The sequence below is a fragment of the Crinia signifera genome, chromosome 2 (genome assembly GCF_055691185.1).
Source record: "Crinia signifera chromosome 2, ASM5569118v1, whole genome shotgun sequence".
In the NCBI taxonomy this organism is placed as follows: domain Eukaryota; kingdom Metazoa; phylum Chordata; class Amphibia; order Anura; family Myobatrachidae; genus Crinia; species Crinia signifera.
Window position 1 is genome coordinate 188664511 of NC_139218.1, and position 16035 is coordinate 188680545.

General features: G+C 42.3%; 1 protein-coding gene across 7 annotated transcripts in view; it reads right to left on the bottom strand.

Moving 5' to 3' along the window:
- Positions 1–16035, bottom strand: part of LOC146060320 (uncharacterized) — a 267579-nt gene that overhangs the window by 23604 nt on the left and 227940 nt on the right. For all 7 annotated transcript variants that reach the window (XM_083173388.1, XM_083173389.1, XM_083173387.1 and 4 more), the window contains exons 6-8: positions 10433–10491; positions 9566–9602; positions 8932–8966 (exon numbers count right to left, since the gene is read on the bottom strand). In XM_083173388.1, the coding sequence (XP_083029514.1) occupies positions 8932–8966; positions 9566–9602; positions 10433–10491 (131 nt within the window). The remainder of the gene's footprint in view (positions 1–8931; positions 8967–9565; positions 9603–10432; positions 10492–16035) is intronic.

Genomic DNA, 16035 nt, shown 5'->3' on the forward strand with positions numbered 1-16035 from the left:
CCCACACTTTGTGTCACTACAAAATACTCTGGACAACTCACTTGATCAAATTGATGATAGAATTTGGGCCATTGGCCCTTATGACACTGGCTTCATACCCTGTACACCATACAAAGCCAAGCTCAAACCAGATACACAACCCGTGTTTTGCAGACAATATCCACTCTCACCAGAAAAGATTGAAGGTCTTAGACCTATGATACATGACTTCCTCGAACAAGGCATACTCAGGTACATTGTCTCACCTTACTCGACACCTATCAACCCTGTTGCTAAGGCCGATGGCTCTGTTAGATTCGTACAAGACTTGAGAAAAGTAAATGATCTCATTGTTCCTATTGCACCCATAGTACCTGACATCAATTCACTCATCTCAGCAATCCCTGCAAACGCAACCCACTTTAATGTCATAGATTTGAAAAACGCATTTTTAGCATTCCTATAGACACAGAGACCCAATTACTCTTTGCTTTTTCATTTGAAGGTAAACAATTAACCTGGTGTCGTTTACCCCAAGGCTATATTGACTCTCCAGTGGTCTATAGCATAATCCTCCAAGCCACATTGGCTCCATGGCACCCCCCCCATAGTTCTGTCCTGCTACAGTATGCAGATGATCTGCTTCTCTGTAGTGTCACCGAGGAGACCAGCCGGTTAGATGGAATCTCATTGTTAAACTGGTTAGCAGAATGTGGACACAAAGTGTCAAGAGAAAAATTGCAATGGTGTAAAACGCATGTCAATTACCTGGGTTTTGTACTCTCTGAGGGAGAAAGAAAAATCAGTCCACAACGCATACAGTCTGTATTGGGCCTGGTCACCCCAACTACCCAGAAGGATATGTTGTCTTTCTTGGGTATGGTAAGTTACTGCAGACAGTGGATCTCTGATTGTTCCTACTATGATAATATCTTGAGACAATGCACACTCAAAGACAAACCCAAGGTTATACAATGGTCAGATGAAATGTATTCTGCATTTAAAAAATTGAAAGAAATGTTAGTACAGAGTCCCGCGCTTGGTCTCCCGGACTATATGTTATCATTTCACTTGTTTGCAAGGGACACATGTACAACTATGGCGGGTGTACTGACCCAACTTCATGGAGGCAAAATGCGCCCAGTCGCATTCTTCTCAAAGGTAATGCCTGTCACTGTGCAAGGAATGCCAGCTTGTCTTCGAGCACTGGCTGCCTGTGCAATGGTTGTTGAGATGTCCACATCACTTACATTGGGACATCCTACTGTGTTACATACCACACATAATGTCCTCTCCATCCTCAAAGGTCTACACACACAACACATGTCTGCCCAAAGACTCAGCGGCTATGAAGTACTCCTACTAGGGAACCCTTCTCTCACTGTAAAATACGCAACAAACACAGAAGGACCTGTCCCTGTACTAAACGCACTTTTAGGTCTTAAAGGACCTGACGACGAGGCGCCGCCTCAACATGACTGTACTCTGACAATTGACTCAGAAACTTCACCCAGACAAGACATGTCGACTGTGCCTATCCCCGATGCCGACATAATATTTGTTGACGGCTCCTGCAGCCGTCCCAATGACAACACGTACCAGGCAGGATATGCAGTGGTTAAACTTCCAAACACCACCCTTGAAGCAAAGACAGTCCCCTTACAGTCAGCACAAGCTGCAGAACTCATTGCACTCACTCGAGCTTGTCACATTTACAAAGACAAACCTGTCACAATTTACACAGACTCCAAATACGCTTACGGAGTTGTTCATGATCATGGTATGATCTGGCAACGCCGAGGCTTCACTGGCGCTGATGGGAAAGGCATATCACATGCGCAACTCATCACAGATCTCTTACACGCAATTACATTACCATCTCAAATTGCCATCCTTCATTGTAAAGCACACACTGGAGGAAAGGATGATATCAGCAAGGGCAACGCTCTTGCTGATACCGCTGCTAAACGTGCTGCCACTATAGCAACATATAACCTCACTCTTGCTGTCATCTCGCCTCCTTCGTTAGATGATACATACCTACTGACAGAATTACAGGCTGCTGCCTCTAATTCAGATCTATCAGATTGGACATATCCAATACTGCAGAAGAATCCACGGACTGGATTAATCTGCAAAGAGGGGAAACCATGTATACCCCAAACCAGTGCATCATTGTTCATAGCACACTACCACGGAGTAGGACACCATAGTATAGTAACAACTACTTTACTCCTCTCCAATGATTTCTACATTACTAATGCAAAAGATCTCATTAAACAATACATCAGTAGATGTATAATATGTCTCAGAAACAACCCAAATAACCCAGACAAAGCAAGACACCAGCACCTAGAATACCCAACCACTCCATTCACTCACCTGCAAATCGATTTTACACATATCAATAATGCAGGAAGACAGGAATATGCCCTGGTCATTGTCGACATGTTTTCTCGGTGGCCAGAAGCATATGCCACTAAATCAGAAGATGCAAAAACAGTAGCCCGCATACTCACGCGAGAAATCATTCCGCGCTGGGGATGCCCGCTTTAAATTAATAGTGATAAAGGTTCAGCCTTCACAGCCAAGGTCACAGCAGAACTAGTCAAAGCACTGCAAATAGAATGGAAGTTTCACATTCCATATCATCCACAGAGTTCCGGTATCGTGGAACGCATGAACCGTACTCTTAAAGATAAACTACGTAAAGCGACAGGAGGTACATTTGCAAAATGGAAACAAGTCCTTCCTATCGTATTGGCTGAAATTAGAATGACACCACAAAAGACTCTAGGTTACTCCCCCTTTGAAATACTAATGGGCAGACCTTTTCCCACGCCCTGGGCAAAGAAACCACTAGTTACAACTGAGGGAGATCTAGACGTAATAAGAGAAGAGTACATTAGATCCCTAATAGAGAAACTTAATGAGTTAGAACAAAATGTTATCTTTAAGAATCCTTCTCATCCACAGATACCCACTCACCCATTCAGGGTTGGAGACAAGGTCGTAGTGAAAGTGTTGCCGAGAAACAAGCACCCCGGAGATTTCACCTACGGTCCAGAAACAGAAGTGGTCGCGGTTACCAGGACGGCTGTCCTCACCGACGAAGGACCAACGTGGATCCATGCATCCAGAGTAAAGAAAATTCCACCTCCACCACACGTCAACACAGAGGTCGACACCGATCCCGAGACTGACACAGACGGGACGAGAGAGGTAATAACGGGAGCCAGTGGCTCTGACCTCCAACTTGGAGAAGACCTGCCGGCTGGAGGTGATGAGGAATCAGGGGTACAACATTCTGAAGCCGAGGACGACGCTACAGGATATGACTCCCCCCACCTTAGCCCTAGTGATTTTATTCGGGCTTGTTCTTTATAACTGTTTTGCTGAAGTTGATATTACTCAGAATGATGGACGTTTTACCTTCTGGTATAATTCTTCTAGTACAACTGTTGCTACTTTCATATTTTCTTATTGTGATATTGTATCTTGTTCAAACAATCAAGGCGGGAATCGAGAAGAACCACCGCTGCCCTGGCTGTGTAACATCCAACACACACCACACGCTGTAAGTCACGTATATATCTGTGTCACTAGTACTTACTGGGGAGATTCTTGCAACTCATGGGGGGCTGTTGGGTGGAACACTAGAGCAGATACCACTGCCTTTAATATCAGCCAAGACTGGGGATATTACCCCGATGTTGGCATCCATAAATGGTCCAATGGTCGATCCTTACTAGCCCGTATGTCCCTACGAAAAAAGGGCACCTGCAATGGCCAATTTATCATTAACTTAGAAAACCCGGCCCCCGGTGATGCCGGACTATATGTCTTGGGTAAATATCAATCAGGGGAAAACGGGGGCCCAAGAGGAAAATTCCATTTAAAGGACATGTACGATAACCCAGAATACACCGCCCTCAAAGCCACTGTAAAACCTAAAACACCACCATCATTCCTTAAACCACATGTCACTACTTTTAATGATATGTTAGCCATTAATAATCCCACGTATGAAGATACCATGTCTATGGAAACAGGTTTCTCTGATGTAAACTATTGGTTAGAATGGATGAAGAATAATGCCCGCAAGGTTAATCAAACTGATTGCTATGTGTGTGGAAAGTCCAGACCCCATTTAGGTACTGTACCCATACACATACCACCTGAACAGGATAAATGCTTTTTTTAGTTTATACACTGACACTGTAATAGAAGAAGCCAAATGTGAACAATGGAAAAAGGAATACCCCATTATGACAAAGAATACCAACCCTGGTAGTACTATAACTATTTACCCCGGTAATTACACTTGTTATTTCTCTAATAGTACTGATCAAAATGTTGTACAATTGAAATTGTTTCCTGATGGGTATTGTGCTGAAAGAAGACATATCACCATACCCACCATGAAGAAATCTTTGGGAGATATTTATTTTATTTGTGGAGACATGAGACTCAGGACAAAGCTGGATAATCCTTGGAAAGGAGAGTGTGCCCTGGCAAAGATCATTATGCCCATACACATTCTCCCAGCCGATTTGCCTGAGCCTCCTCCCACAGATAAACCTAACACAAACTCCAGAAACAAAAGAGAAGCTCCAAAGGAAAGCTTCGATCCACACATATACATAGACACTATTGGTGTCCCCCGGGGAGTTCCAGATGAATTCAAGGCTCGAGATGAAGTCGCTGCTGGCTTTGAGTCTCTGCTTCCCCAGGTGACAATCAATAAGAATGTGAATTGGATAAATTACATATATTATAACCAGCAACGTTTTGTGAATGATACTAGAGATGCTTTAAAAGGTATAGCTGAACAGTTAGAAGCCACTTCTCAAATGACTTTTCAGAATCGTATGGCTTTAGATATGATGCTTGCCGAGAAAGGAGGAACCTGTGTGTACATAGGTAAGATTGATGGATGCTGTACTTATATCCCAGACAACACAGGTCCTAATGGGAAAACTACCCTAGCTATTAAACATCTAGAAGATTTATCCATCGAACTCAAGAAGAACTCAGGTGTCACGGACCCCTGGAGTAGCTGGTTTGGATGGCTAAACGATTGGAAACACGCACTAACACAAATAGGCATGTTTATTCTCATTATAATTATTGTACTTATGATAGTAGGATATTGTGTCTTTCCCATATGTAAGAAGATTGGTTCCAAGTACCTGGATAATGTAACACCTGCTATGTACACTGATCTCGCCAAAAGCCTTCCCTCACCAGAAGATTATAGTGAATATGTTAAAATCCATCGTACCAAACAAGATGCCATCTACAAGAATCAAATTGTCTAAAAAGGACATTGATTCTAAGAGGGGATTGAAGGGTTAATCAGCCATCTTGTTTTCATTGAAGGGTTAATCAGCCATCTTGTTTCTCTATGTCTGTCCCTGCTGATTTCAAGGTGGTTATATCCTGGCTCTTTTCCAGTACTCGCTGCTATCATAAACTTTGTTACTTTCCTTAGACACTGTACATTCTGTGCTTTCTCATAACTAACGAATACTACACAAGGCGATGTATAAGCCACCCCACAAAGACACTGCTATTTCCCTACCTCTGCACCAAATATTAACCAATCATGTAATTGAACCAGCGTCGTTTGTTGTGTATAAATATGTTGTTTTCGTCATCATTAAATCAGAGTTCAACCTTGTATCTGTGGTCATCGTTACTGGTCATATCATATGAGGTTACACTCTCACGGAGCTCTAAGGGGTCTTCACACTGAGGTCAAATAAGGTAATTAATAGATCAGACAATCGATACATCGGCGTATGATCGATTCTCTTCACAGACTCACTGGGGCTCCCTGTTACTTCGTATTTATTTAGCACCTTCTAAAATATAATAGCTAGAATTTGATTGGTTGCCCATAGCAACATACCATCTGAAATAGAACTCCCATCTTATGAAATAAACCCAACGGAGTGTGGAGTAGGCAGCATTAAATGCATGAACTACAGTAAGGAGTTGCATGTAGGAACAATAAGAGCACCTATGGGGAATATATGGCTTTTAAATAGATTGGCCATAGAAAATTACTACTTTTGGGATTCAGCGTCCAAACCATGGCAGATCACTGTGCTAAAATGAAATTCCCTGTAAATTCAATTAAAAAGATTGTCACAGACCATATTCCCATCCCTGTACAGCAGGGCTGGGCAACACCGGCCCTCCAGATGTTAGTGAACTACACATCCCAGGATGCTTTGCATTAGTTTTGCTATGTGGCCATGCTGAAACTGATGCAAGGCATGCTGGGATGTGTAGTTCACTAACATCTGGAGGGCCGGTGTTGCCCAGCCCTTCTGTACAGGGTAAGGAATCAATCACTGGGAATTAAGAAAGATGATTGTTAAACTAAACACCCCCTTGGACTCATTCAGCAATAACGCTATGCATGTTTATTGTAGGCCAGACCCATTCTATATCCTTAGATTAGTTTAGTCATAACATTAACATTATTTTTATCATTATTATGGGCCTTTATTATCCCAATTTTTACATTAGCATGCGGTGTTCAATATTTTGTCCTCTTCTTTTCAATACTGTTCATGAGAGCACTTGGGGGGGAGGAGGGGTCTTTCAGTATATGACCTGACATTATAGGACTCCTTTATGGAGTGCTATGGCTATTTGCTTCCAACAATGTACTATGTTATTTATTTAGCTCATATATCTCTCTGCTGCTTTTGACAATGTTAACCACACACTTCTCATACAAACACTACAATCCCTAGGTCTTAAAGACACAGCCCTCTCTTGGTTCTCATCCTACCTATCTAACTGCTCCTTTAGTGGTTGTTTCTCTGATTCTACCTCCTCTTCGCTACCTCTATCAGTTGGAGTACCTCAGGGTTCAGTTTTAGGTCATCTGCTTTTCTCAATCTATACCTCATCTCTTGGCAAACTAATCAGCTCTTTTGGATTTCAGTATCATCTGTATGCAGATGATACTCAGCTCTACCTATCCTCCCCGGACCTGTCCCCATCTGTATTGAGCCGTGTCTCTGAATGCCTTTCTGCTGTTTCATCCTGGATGTCATCTCGCTACCTCAAACTTAATATTTAAAAAACAGAATGAATTATATTTCCGCTAATAGTAGTTACCAACCTAATATCTCTATTGCTGTTGAGAATATGACAATAACTCGTACCTCTCAAGCTCGCTGCCTAGGTGCTGTCCTTGACTCAGAACTTTCCTTTGTATTCAACATTCAATCTGTCACAAAATCATGCCACATGCACCTAAAAACATATTCAAAATTCGCCCTTACCTTACACAAGATACTGCAAAACCTCTAATCCATGCGATCATCATCTCACGCATTGATTATTGCAATAGTCTCCTTATTGGCCTTCCCCAATACAGACTCTCACCACTACAGTCCATCATGAATGCAGCTGCAAGGCTAATCTTCCTAGCCAGACGTTCATCCTCTGCAAAGCTACTCTGTCAGTCACTTCATTGGTTATCTGTATTCTACCGTATTCAATACAAAATTCTTTAACTTACACACAAATCCATAAACCAAACTACACCAACATACATATCATCTCTTATCTCAAAATATCTTCCAACACGACCTCTACACTCTTCCCAAGATCTAAGTCTCATTCACACTCATTACTCACTACCATTCCTGATTGCAGGACTTTCTTCGGGCTGCACCCACTCTGTGGAATGCCCTCCCAAGCACAATAAGACTCTCCTCCAGTCCTCAAACCTATATGAGTTACCTAAAAACTCACCTCTTCAGGCAAGCTTATCAAATTCCAGAACCAGTCATAGAACCTTGCATTCTGGTGGAATCGAAGCAATAAAGAATACAGTATCTATTCTATCCTTAATGTATCAATGCCTATTTCCCTATAGATTGTAAGCTTGCGAGCAGGGCCCACCTAGCTTTTGACCCTGTTTGTTGTATCACTTTTGTAAAGCACAACGGAATATGTTTAGCCACCACCCACTTGCCTGCACCTCTTGTAATCTGTCTGTCTTCCCTTCCTATTAGATTGTAAGCTCCTCAGAGCAGGGCCCTCTTCCCTCAGTAACCATCTTTGTCCGCATACTCCTCTCCATCATTGGCCACAAGCCTCTAGTAGTATGTTGATTGAGTCCTCACTACTTATATTTAAGCTGTAATGTGTATTGAACTGTGGCGCTCTTTACCTGTACTCTATTTTTGTTATTTATTCAATGGAATGCCAAGTTTTGTCTCTCTATACTGTTCCTAAGTACAGCGCTGCGAAACACTTGTGGCTCCTTATAAATAAAATTATAATAATGATAATAAGCTGTGCTATATAAGAAACTGTTAATAAATAAAAATAAATAAATATCTCAATCTTTTCTGATCTGGGATGGATTCTCCTCTATTTTGACGATTTTTAGACTTATTTATACTTAAGAGCTATTAAGACTGTTGGCTTATTTTATTTATATGTAAAAATTCAGAATGTAAGCAAATGCAAGATCAGAGGGCAAGATCAGAAACCCTTCGGTTCTATTTTAAGGTCTGTGGCAATGAGTGATTCAGGTTATCCTGTAAACGCCTGTGTAGATACTGAATTCTCTTGATGAAAGTTGACATGGACTTTTATAAACATTAGAAAATATGGGTTATACCAGAATATCTAACAATATCTAACAAGTATTCAATGCCTTAAGTAAACCCTGATTTCTATTGAAAGTGGATTGCTTTGATCAACAAGTGCTCAGTGGAGCTTATGCACCCTGTAGGAGGAATATACTGATTGCCTGAATATACACCAGTGTCCAGATAATTGGATAAGCAACTGCTTACTTTTATCCCTCGGACCGAGCTTACAATCATAGTATGGAAGAGCTTTCAAATCCCCATACAATGTCACTACAAAACAGCTTGTTGGTTGGTATAAATATAATCTATTTGAATTCACCTTTTGCAGCACCAACTCATTGCCAATATTTCCTCCTAAGAGAAATAAAAAAGTAAGAATTACTTTAGGGCTATTCAGACGAGCAATAATTTTGGCTAGCCGTATACACTGGATCAGTGGTTCCCAATCTGTGTGCTGTGGCACCCAGGGGTGCCTTGGGAGACCTGCAGGGGGACCTTAGGTTAGTGGTCCAGGACCAATTAAAATTATTTATGGTCAATGCAAAACCGGTGCTGGTGGCTGCCAGTCATAAAATATGTGGACAAACAGAAGCAAATCTTAACCCACACTATTAAGGATGACATCTACACAAGATTTACTTATTTTAATATTAATTTCTAAATTTATCAATAAGAAACTTTTCGCCTAGGGGGCTACAGGTGCCGAATGACTGCTGGACAATCAGAATTCAGACTGACATGGGCTAGCCCACGACCCCCATAAAGGAAGAATAGAACCTGTGGCGAGAGTAGCAAGCCCCCCTCCCCCCCTGTCACAGTACTGGCGGTCAGGATTCCATACCACACCCGGTGCTGCAAAATAAAATTTTGATACTCTAGGTGTCATGATTCAAAAAAGTTTGGGAACCACTGTACTGGATAATAAACAAAAACAAATCCACTAGCATTCTTACCAATGAAAGAATCCTCACTGCAATCATCATCTGGCAACTGTAAAACAAACAAAACAAAAGAAGTGTTAATCTGGCCTCACAAACTGATGATTAATTAATGATCATTAATTACAGGAACAAAACTATGCTTACAGTACATGATTTCTTTGGTGCTATATTTTCTGCACTTGGGGAGGCTTTTTGTATATTCTAAAACGGTTTGCTTTGAAACAAGCTTGGTAATGTGACTGTGGTTTGTGTGGAGTCTATTTTCCCATGCACCCCAGACATACTCATATAACAGAACACTTAACTTAAGCTGGGTACACATTGAGCAATATATCTGCCGTTCCATCAAATGGCTAAAATATTGTGAGCAGACTGCGGGTGTGTACATTCGATATGTCTGAACAGCCAAGCTCACAGAAATAATGCCTTATCCCTGCAACACGGATATATTTACAGATATATTGGGGCATCTGGCCAGTTGTGCAGGGACGGACATCACAGCTGGGCAGACAAAATCAAATACCTGTCCTGCAATGACATTTGGACTGCCATATCAAGTGGTCAATCAGTAATTGCTTCCCCTAATGCTCTGTTAGTGGAACTGCAGAAAGTCACTGTGGTGTGTACACAGCTTCAGTTACACAAAAAGGAATTTATTAATCTACTTTCATTAATTGCTGTATTTAACTGCATGTAAAATTACCATGCCATTATACTTTTAGGTCATAAGAATTTTTAATACTAGCTAAAGTTATATTTTAAATGTCATACTCCTTTATTATCACATTTTTACAATTATCTTTAAATTAAGCTTTTACTAGAGAATATGAAAAGTACACAAAATAAATCTTTGCAAAATCAAGTATACAATATATTCACCTTGTCCTGAAGCAATGGAGTAGTATCGTGGATTTCACTTAGGTTGTTAGAAGAGCCTTCTGTTTATAAAACATTTTTGTCAATCAAACGTGTAGGTATGTTTCAAGAAGAACAATAGCAGTACATGTTTGTTTTTTTTTGTTTTTTTTTAAAGATATTTGGCAGAATGGACTGCAAAGCAGTCATCCTGTGTCTCAAAGAACAAAAACAAAACAAGTTCTCTGGTTTTTACGGGACTGACCATCCCTCTTCAGAGCAGCAGCTGGGTAAAAACAGCTCCTGTCAGGCGCCTTAGGTCCCATCTCACCAAGTGAGCCGGGGCCACACCCCCCTTTTTCATCCTGTGTCTCAAGTACAATAAGCAGTCTGCCCAAAACAGCCAACCAATTCATGGAAATTCAACCATGAGATAACTGGTGCAGGCTAACTGCAAATTACCACATTCATATCAATGTTATCGGGTAATTCAGTTAAGTCCCTTTATTTATAAAGATCTCCGTTACTGGAGTATAAGAATTTTCCTTGCCGTATTGACTGTTTGGTACTTGTTTACTAGCACGGCGCCCATCGGGTCCCATCGCATACCTTAACTTAAGGTATGCGATGGGACCCGACGGACCCGATTTCGGGCTTTTTTTGAGGTTTCCTGACAAATGTAAAATCGGGTCCATCGCATGCCATTATAATGGCATGCGATGTGACCGACGCAACCGACCCGATTTTACATTGTAAGCATTGTATGTAATGTTAAATTCCTATGTAAAATCGGGTTATAATGGCATACAATGCGACCAATGCGATGAACCCGATTTTACATAGTAACCAATGTTAAATGGCCCCCCCATACCCAAGTTTTGATTGTATACAAACCCTGATGGGTAAATTCTATGTCAAATGCCCTCCCCCCCCCTAATGTTAACCGTTTCATACCCCCATTATCCACGTCGGCGTGGAGTTGATTTTATATAGTGTGGCGAGTGCAGCGAGCCCGAAGCGTGGCAAGCGCAGCGAGCCCCGCGTGGGGACGCGCAATACGTCTGAAGTAATGCTCGCCATGCTTCGGGCTCGGTGGCTTGCCACACTATATAAATACAACTCCACGCCGTCGTGGATAGTGGGGGTATGAAAAGGTCGCTGCGCTCGCCACGCTTCAGGTTCACAATGATAGTGGCGTTAACAATGGGGGGGGGGGGGGGGGGGGCAGTTTGCTATATATATATATATATATATATATATATATATATATATGTGGAGAAGGTGCGGCACTCGGCGATGTTACAGAAATAAATCACGGAGCCATATGAGTGGACAACGTTTCAGTTGTATTAAACAACTTTTTTCAAGTCATACATGCATACAAAGAGTGAATAACATACCTTTATAGAAGACATGCATAACCATAGTGAGCAGTGCAGGACGGCGCCGGGCAGGACACAGCGTCAGACCGGGGGCCGCCACTAGTGATGACGTCATTGCGCAGCCGCGTCATTCACGTCAGATCAGTGTACCCTGTCACCATGGGAACTGGTCAGGGAACAAAACAGGAGGACATAAGAGTTAGCAATGTAGCTGTAATGCAACAAACTGTACAACATCATATAATAAGCAATCACAAGCAACGATGTGTAACAGGACAATTACAAATAGAAAACAGAGGCAAACAATTACAATTTAGCGAAAACACGCATATGACAGCATCTCATTAAGCCCTTTGGGAGCAATTACATCTAATTTATGAATCCACTTAGCCTCACATTGGATGAGTTTAAGGGCACGATTGCCACCTCTGATAGACAGGGGAATGGTATCAATGATACGGTATCTCAATGAAGATAAAGGATGCTTGGCAGTGGCGAAATGGCGCGCCACAGGTTGTTCACTAGTGCCAGTGGTGAGGGCTTTGCGAATAGCAGAGCGGTGGGCTGCCATGCGATCCTTGAATTTACATTCGGTTTTCCCTTGTGGTCGACAGAACAAGAGGCAACCAACGTGTTCCGAAACCCCCCCTGGGGACAAGTCGCTAATTTTCAATTTATCATCACATACATTATCTGCCAGTGAGACCAGTTTATTGAACAAAGGACTTTCATTTGTGCCGACAGTCCCTTTTGATCAATTTCAGTGGAACCTTGAACGCACTAACCTGCATCGCAATCTCAAACTCAAAGAGTTTTTTGCACTCCAAGACCAGCCTCAAGCTCCTTTACAGGTATCACTTCCTTCCCAACTCCAGCAATTTAAAGCCCCTTCCACTTTCGACCCGGTGTCGTACAATCCCAGCATCAAGACTTATGTAAGAATGGTTGAGCAAGAGGTTGCTGCACATACTGTTAAACCTCCCCCCATTCATCCTAATCTGACCCCAGCAGAACGTTATGCACTCAAAGCTCTGTCAGAGAATAACAACTTAATAATACGTTGTGCGGACAAAGGAGGAGGCATTGTCCTCCAGGACATTACCGACTACCGCAGGGAAGCAGAATCCCAATTGGCTGATAGAGAGGTCTATACCTTATTGTCTAAAGACCCCACTCCTCTTTTCAGACGGTCCTTGGCCACCACGCTTAAGCAAGCGGTACATTCTGGACTCATGACCCAAGCCACTTGTGACATTCTCATCCCATCTTTTCCTTTGGTCCCTTTGTTTTACACCCTCCCAAAAATCCATAAACGTTTGGTCAATCCCCCCGGGCGCCCCATCATCGCCGCCCGCGATTCCCTTTTCCAACCCACGGCAATTTTTTTGGATTCCCTTCTTCAACCGTTGGTTCAACGTGAGAAAAGCTTTTTGCTGGACACTGGCTCTTTCCTATCAAAGCTCAAAGAACTGCAACACATCCCTGTTAACTGTTGGCTCATTGGACTGGATGTAGTAAGTTTGTACACTTCCATCCCCCACTCTTTTGGTTTACAAGCTACTAAACGTTTTTTGATACGTAGAAGTTCTTTTTCTCTTGATCAAATCAATGTGATTATTGACCTGGAATTGACCTGGAATTAGTCCTCACCAATAATTTTTTCCTATATGATGGGCAGTTCTACAGGCAAGCTCGGGGCTGTGCGATGGGTTCTAGCGCAGCTCCGAGCTATGCCAATATTGTAATGTATGCTATTGAAGATGATGTTTTTTATAATCATAGCAATATCATGGAGAACACTGTATTCCTAGGTCGCTATATAGACGACGTGTTTATTATCTGGTCTGCATCCCATGAAGCATTTGCCTCTTTGATAGCTACCCATAACGCCTCCTCTTGCCCCATCAAATTCACTTTCTCAGCAAGTCAAGAAACCATGAACTTCTTAGACGTTACTGTTTCGCTCACTAACAGTGACATTTGTACCACCCTTTTCAAGAAGGATACCGATAGGAACCTTCCCCTATTATCCTCTAGCTGTCACCAGTCTGGTCTAAAACGCGGTCTGCCATATTCGCAGATGATTCGCATCTTGCGTATCAATAGCAACCGTGAAACTGCCATTGTACAGATAGATGACCTCATTTCCAAGTTTTTAACACGAGGATACAGGTATCCTGACCTTGTCAAGGCCAAAGAGAAAGCTCTGCTGTTTAACCAAAATTCCTTACTTAAGAAAAAGGATACTGCATTACCCAAAACATCCAAACTGCCATGGGTTAACAAATATAATGTTGCTTCTCCCACCATTAATTCCATCTCTAAAAAGCATTGGCCGGTCATTCAGTCTGACCCCCAACTGCCATTTTCCAACTCCTCGCTTATGCCATGCTATTCCCGCGGGAGGAATCTCAAGGACTGGCTGGTTAAAACAGATTTGTCTAAAATTAAACATTCTCATGAGACGGAAACATTCCTGAGTTCGATGCCCATGGGTTGTACCCGTTGCGGATGTGTAACCTGTCAATTTATGCTGGCAGGGAAATCCTTCCCTCACCCCCACACGGGTAAAAGCATCTTAATTAAACACCATGTCAACTGTGATACCACATTCGTGGTTTATCAAATTTTGTGTCCCTGCGGTTTATCCTATGTAGGGAAAACCGAATGTAAATTCAAGGATCGCATGGCAGCCCACCGCTCTGCTATTCGCAAAGCCCTCACCACTGGCACTAGTGAACAACCTGTGGCGCGCCATTTCGCCACTGCCAAGCATCCTTTATCTTCATTGAGATACCGTATCATTGATACCATTCCCCTGTCTATCAGAGGTGGCAATCGTGCCCTTAAACTCATCCAATGTGAGGCTAAGTGGATTCATAAATTAGATGTAATTGCTCCCAAAGGGCTTAATGAGATGCTGTCATATGCGTGTTTTCGCTAAATTGTAATTGTTTGCCTCTGTTTTCTATTTGTAATTGTCCTGTTACACATCGTTGCTTGTGATTGCTTATTATATGATGTTGTACAGTTTGTTGCATTACAGCTACATTGCTAACTCTTATGTCCTCCTGTTTTGTTCCCTGACCAGTTCCCATGGTGACAGGGTACACTGATCTGACGTGAATGACGCGGCTGCGCAATGACGTCATCACTAGTGGCGGCCCCCGGTCTGACGCTGTGTCCTGCCCGGCGCCGTCCTGCACTGCTCACTATGGTTATGCATGTCTTCTATAAAGGTATGTTATTCACTCTTTGTATGCATGTATGACTTGAAAAAAAGTTGTTTAATACAACTGAAACGTTGTCCACTCATATGGCTCCGTGATTTATTTCTGTAACATCGCCGAGTGCCGCACCTTCTCCACTTGTATTATTCCACTCGTGAGGGCACCGGACGCAGTTTTCATCATTGTTGGGAGTGCCTGACCTGCTATCTTTTATATATATATATATATATATATATATATATATATATCCAAATGCCCGGCACTGCCTCCTTAGCGTATACGTTCTGGGTGCCCGCACTATAGATGCATGTAGAATCCCAGTGTAGGTGCGGCACTCCAAATATGCACGATGGCGGTAGGTAAAGAAATAGCTTTTATTTGCTGCGTTTCGATGCTACGCAGGCATCGTTTTCAAGCAGAATATATATATATATATATATATATATATATATATATATATATATATATATATATATATATATATATATAGATAGATAGATAGATAGATAGATATAAATATATATAGCACAGCAGAGGGGGGGAGTTTAGCACTCCAGGCGACTTGTCAGTAATAAATACACTTACTCCACAGCGTAGCGGCACTACATATATATGTACACACACTATTGAGTATTGCGCACAGCACTTAGGTGTTTGATAAATAATCATTACTAATTGACAGACTCAGAGTTATGTTATAACTCAGAGCAAAGTTCAAGTAAAATATAATCGGACTATGGGTCTGATTCTTGTTGGCTCGGAAGGGGCCAAATTCGGACCCGATCCGATGGTGGGGGGGTCTGCGCATGTGTGCATGTGAAAACGCCGGCAGTAAATAGCTTCGGCCCAGGAGCAGCAGTCCCCATAAAAATGCTGGGTGTACCCCTGGGAACGCAGACGGGTCGATGCCTGCCGGTAGTGGGGGGCTGACAGCACATGATGTCAGTGCTTGCCCTGTGTTCGGTGGACACAGATGGAAATAAAAGTCAGTATATACCATCATTTGATGCTTGGT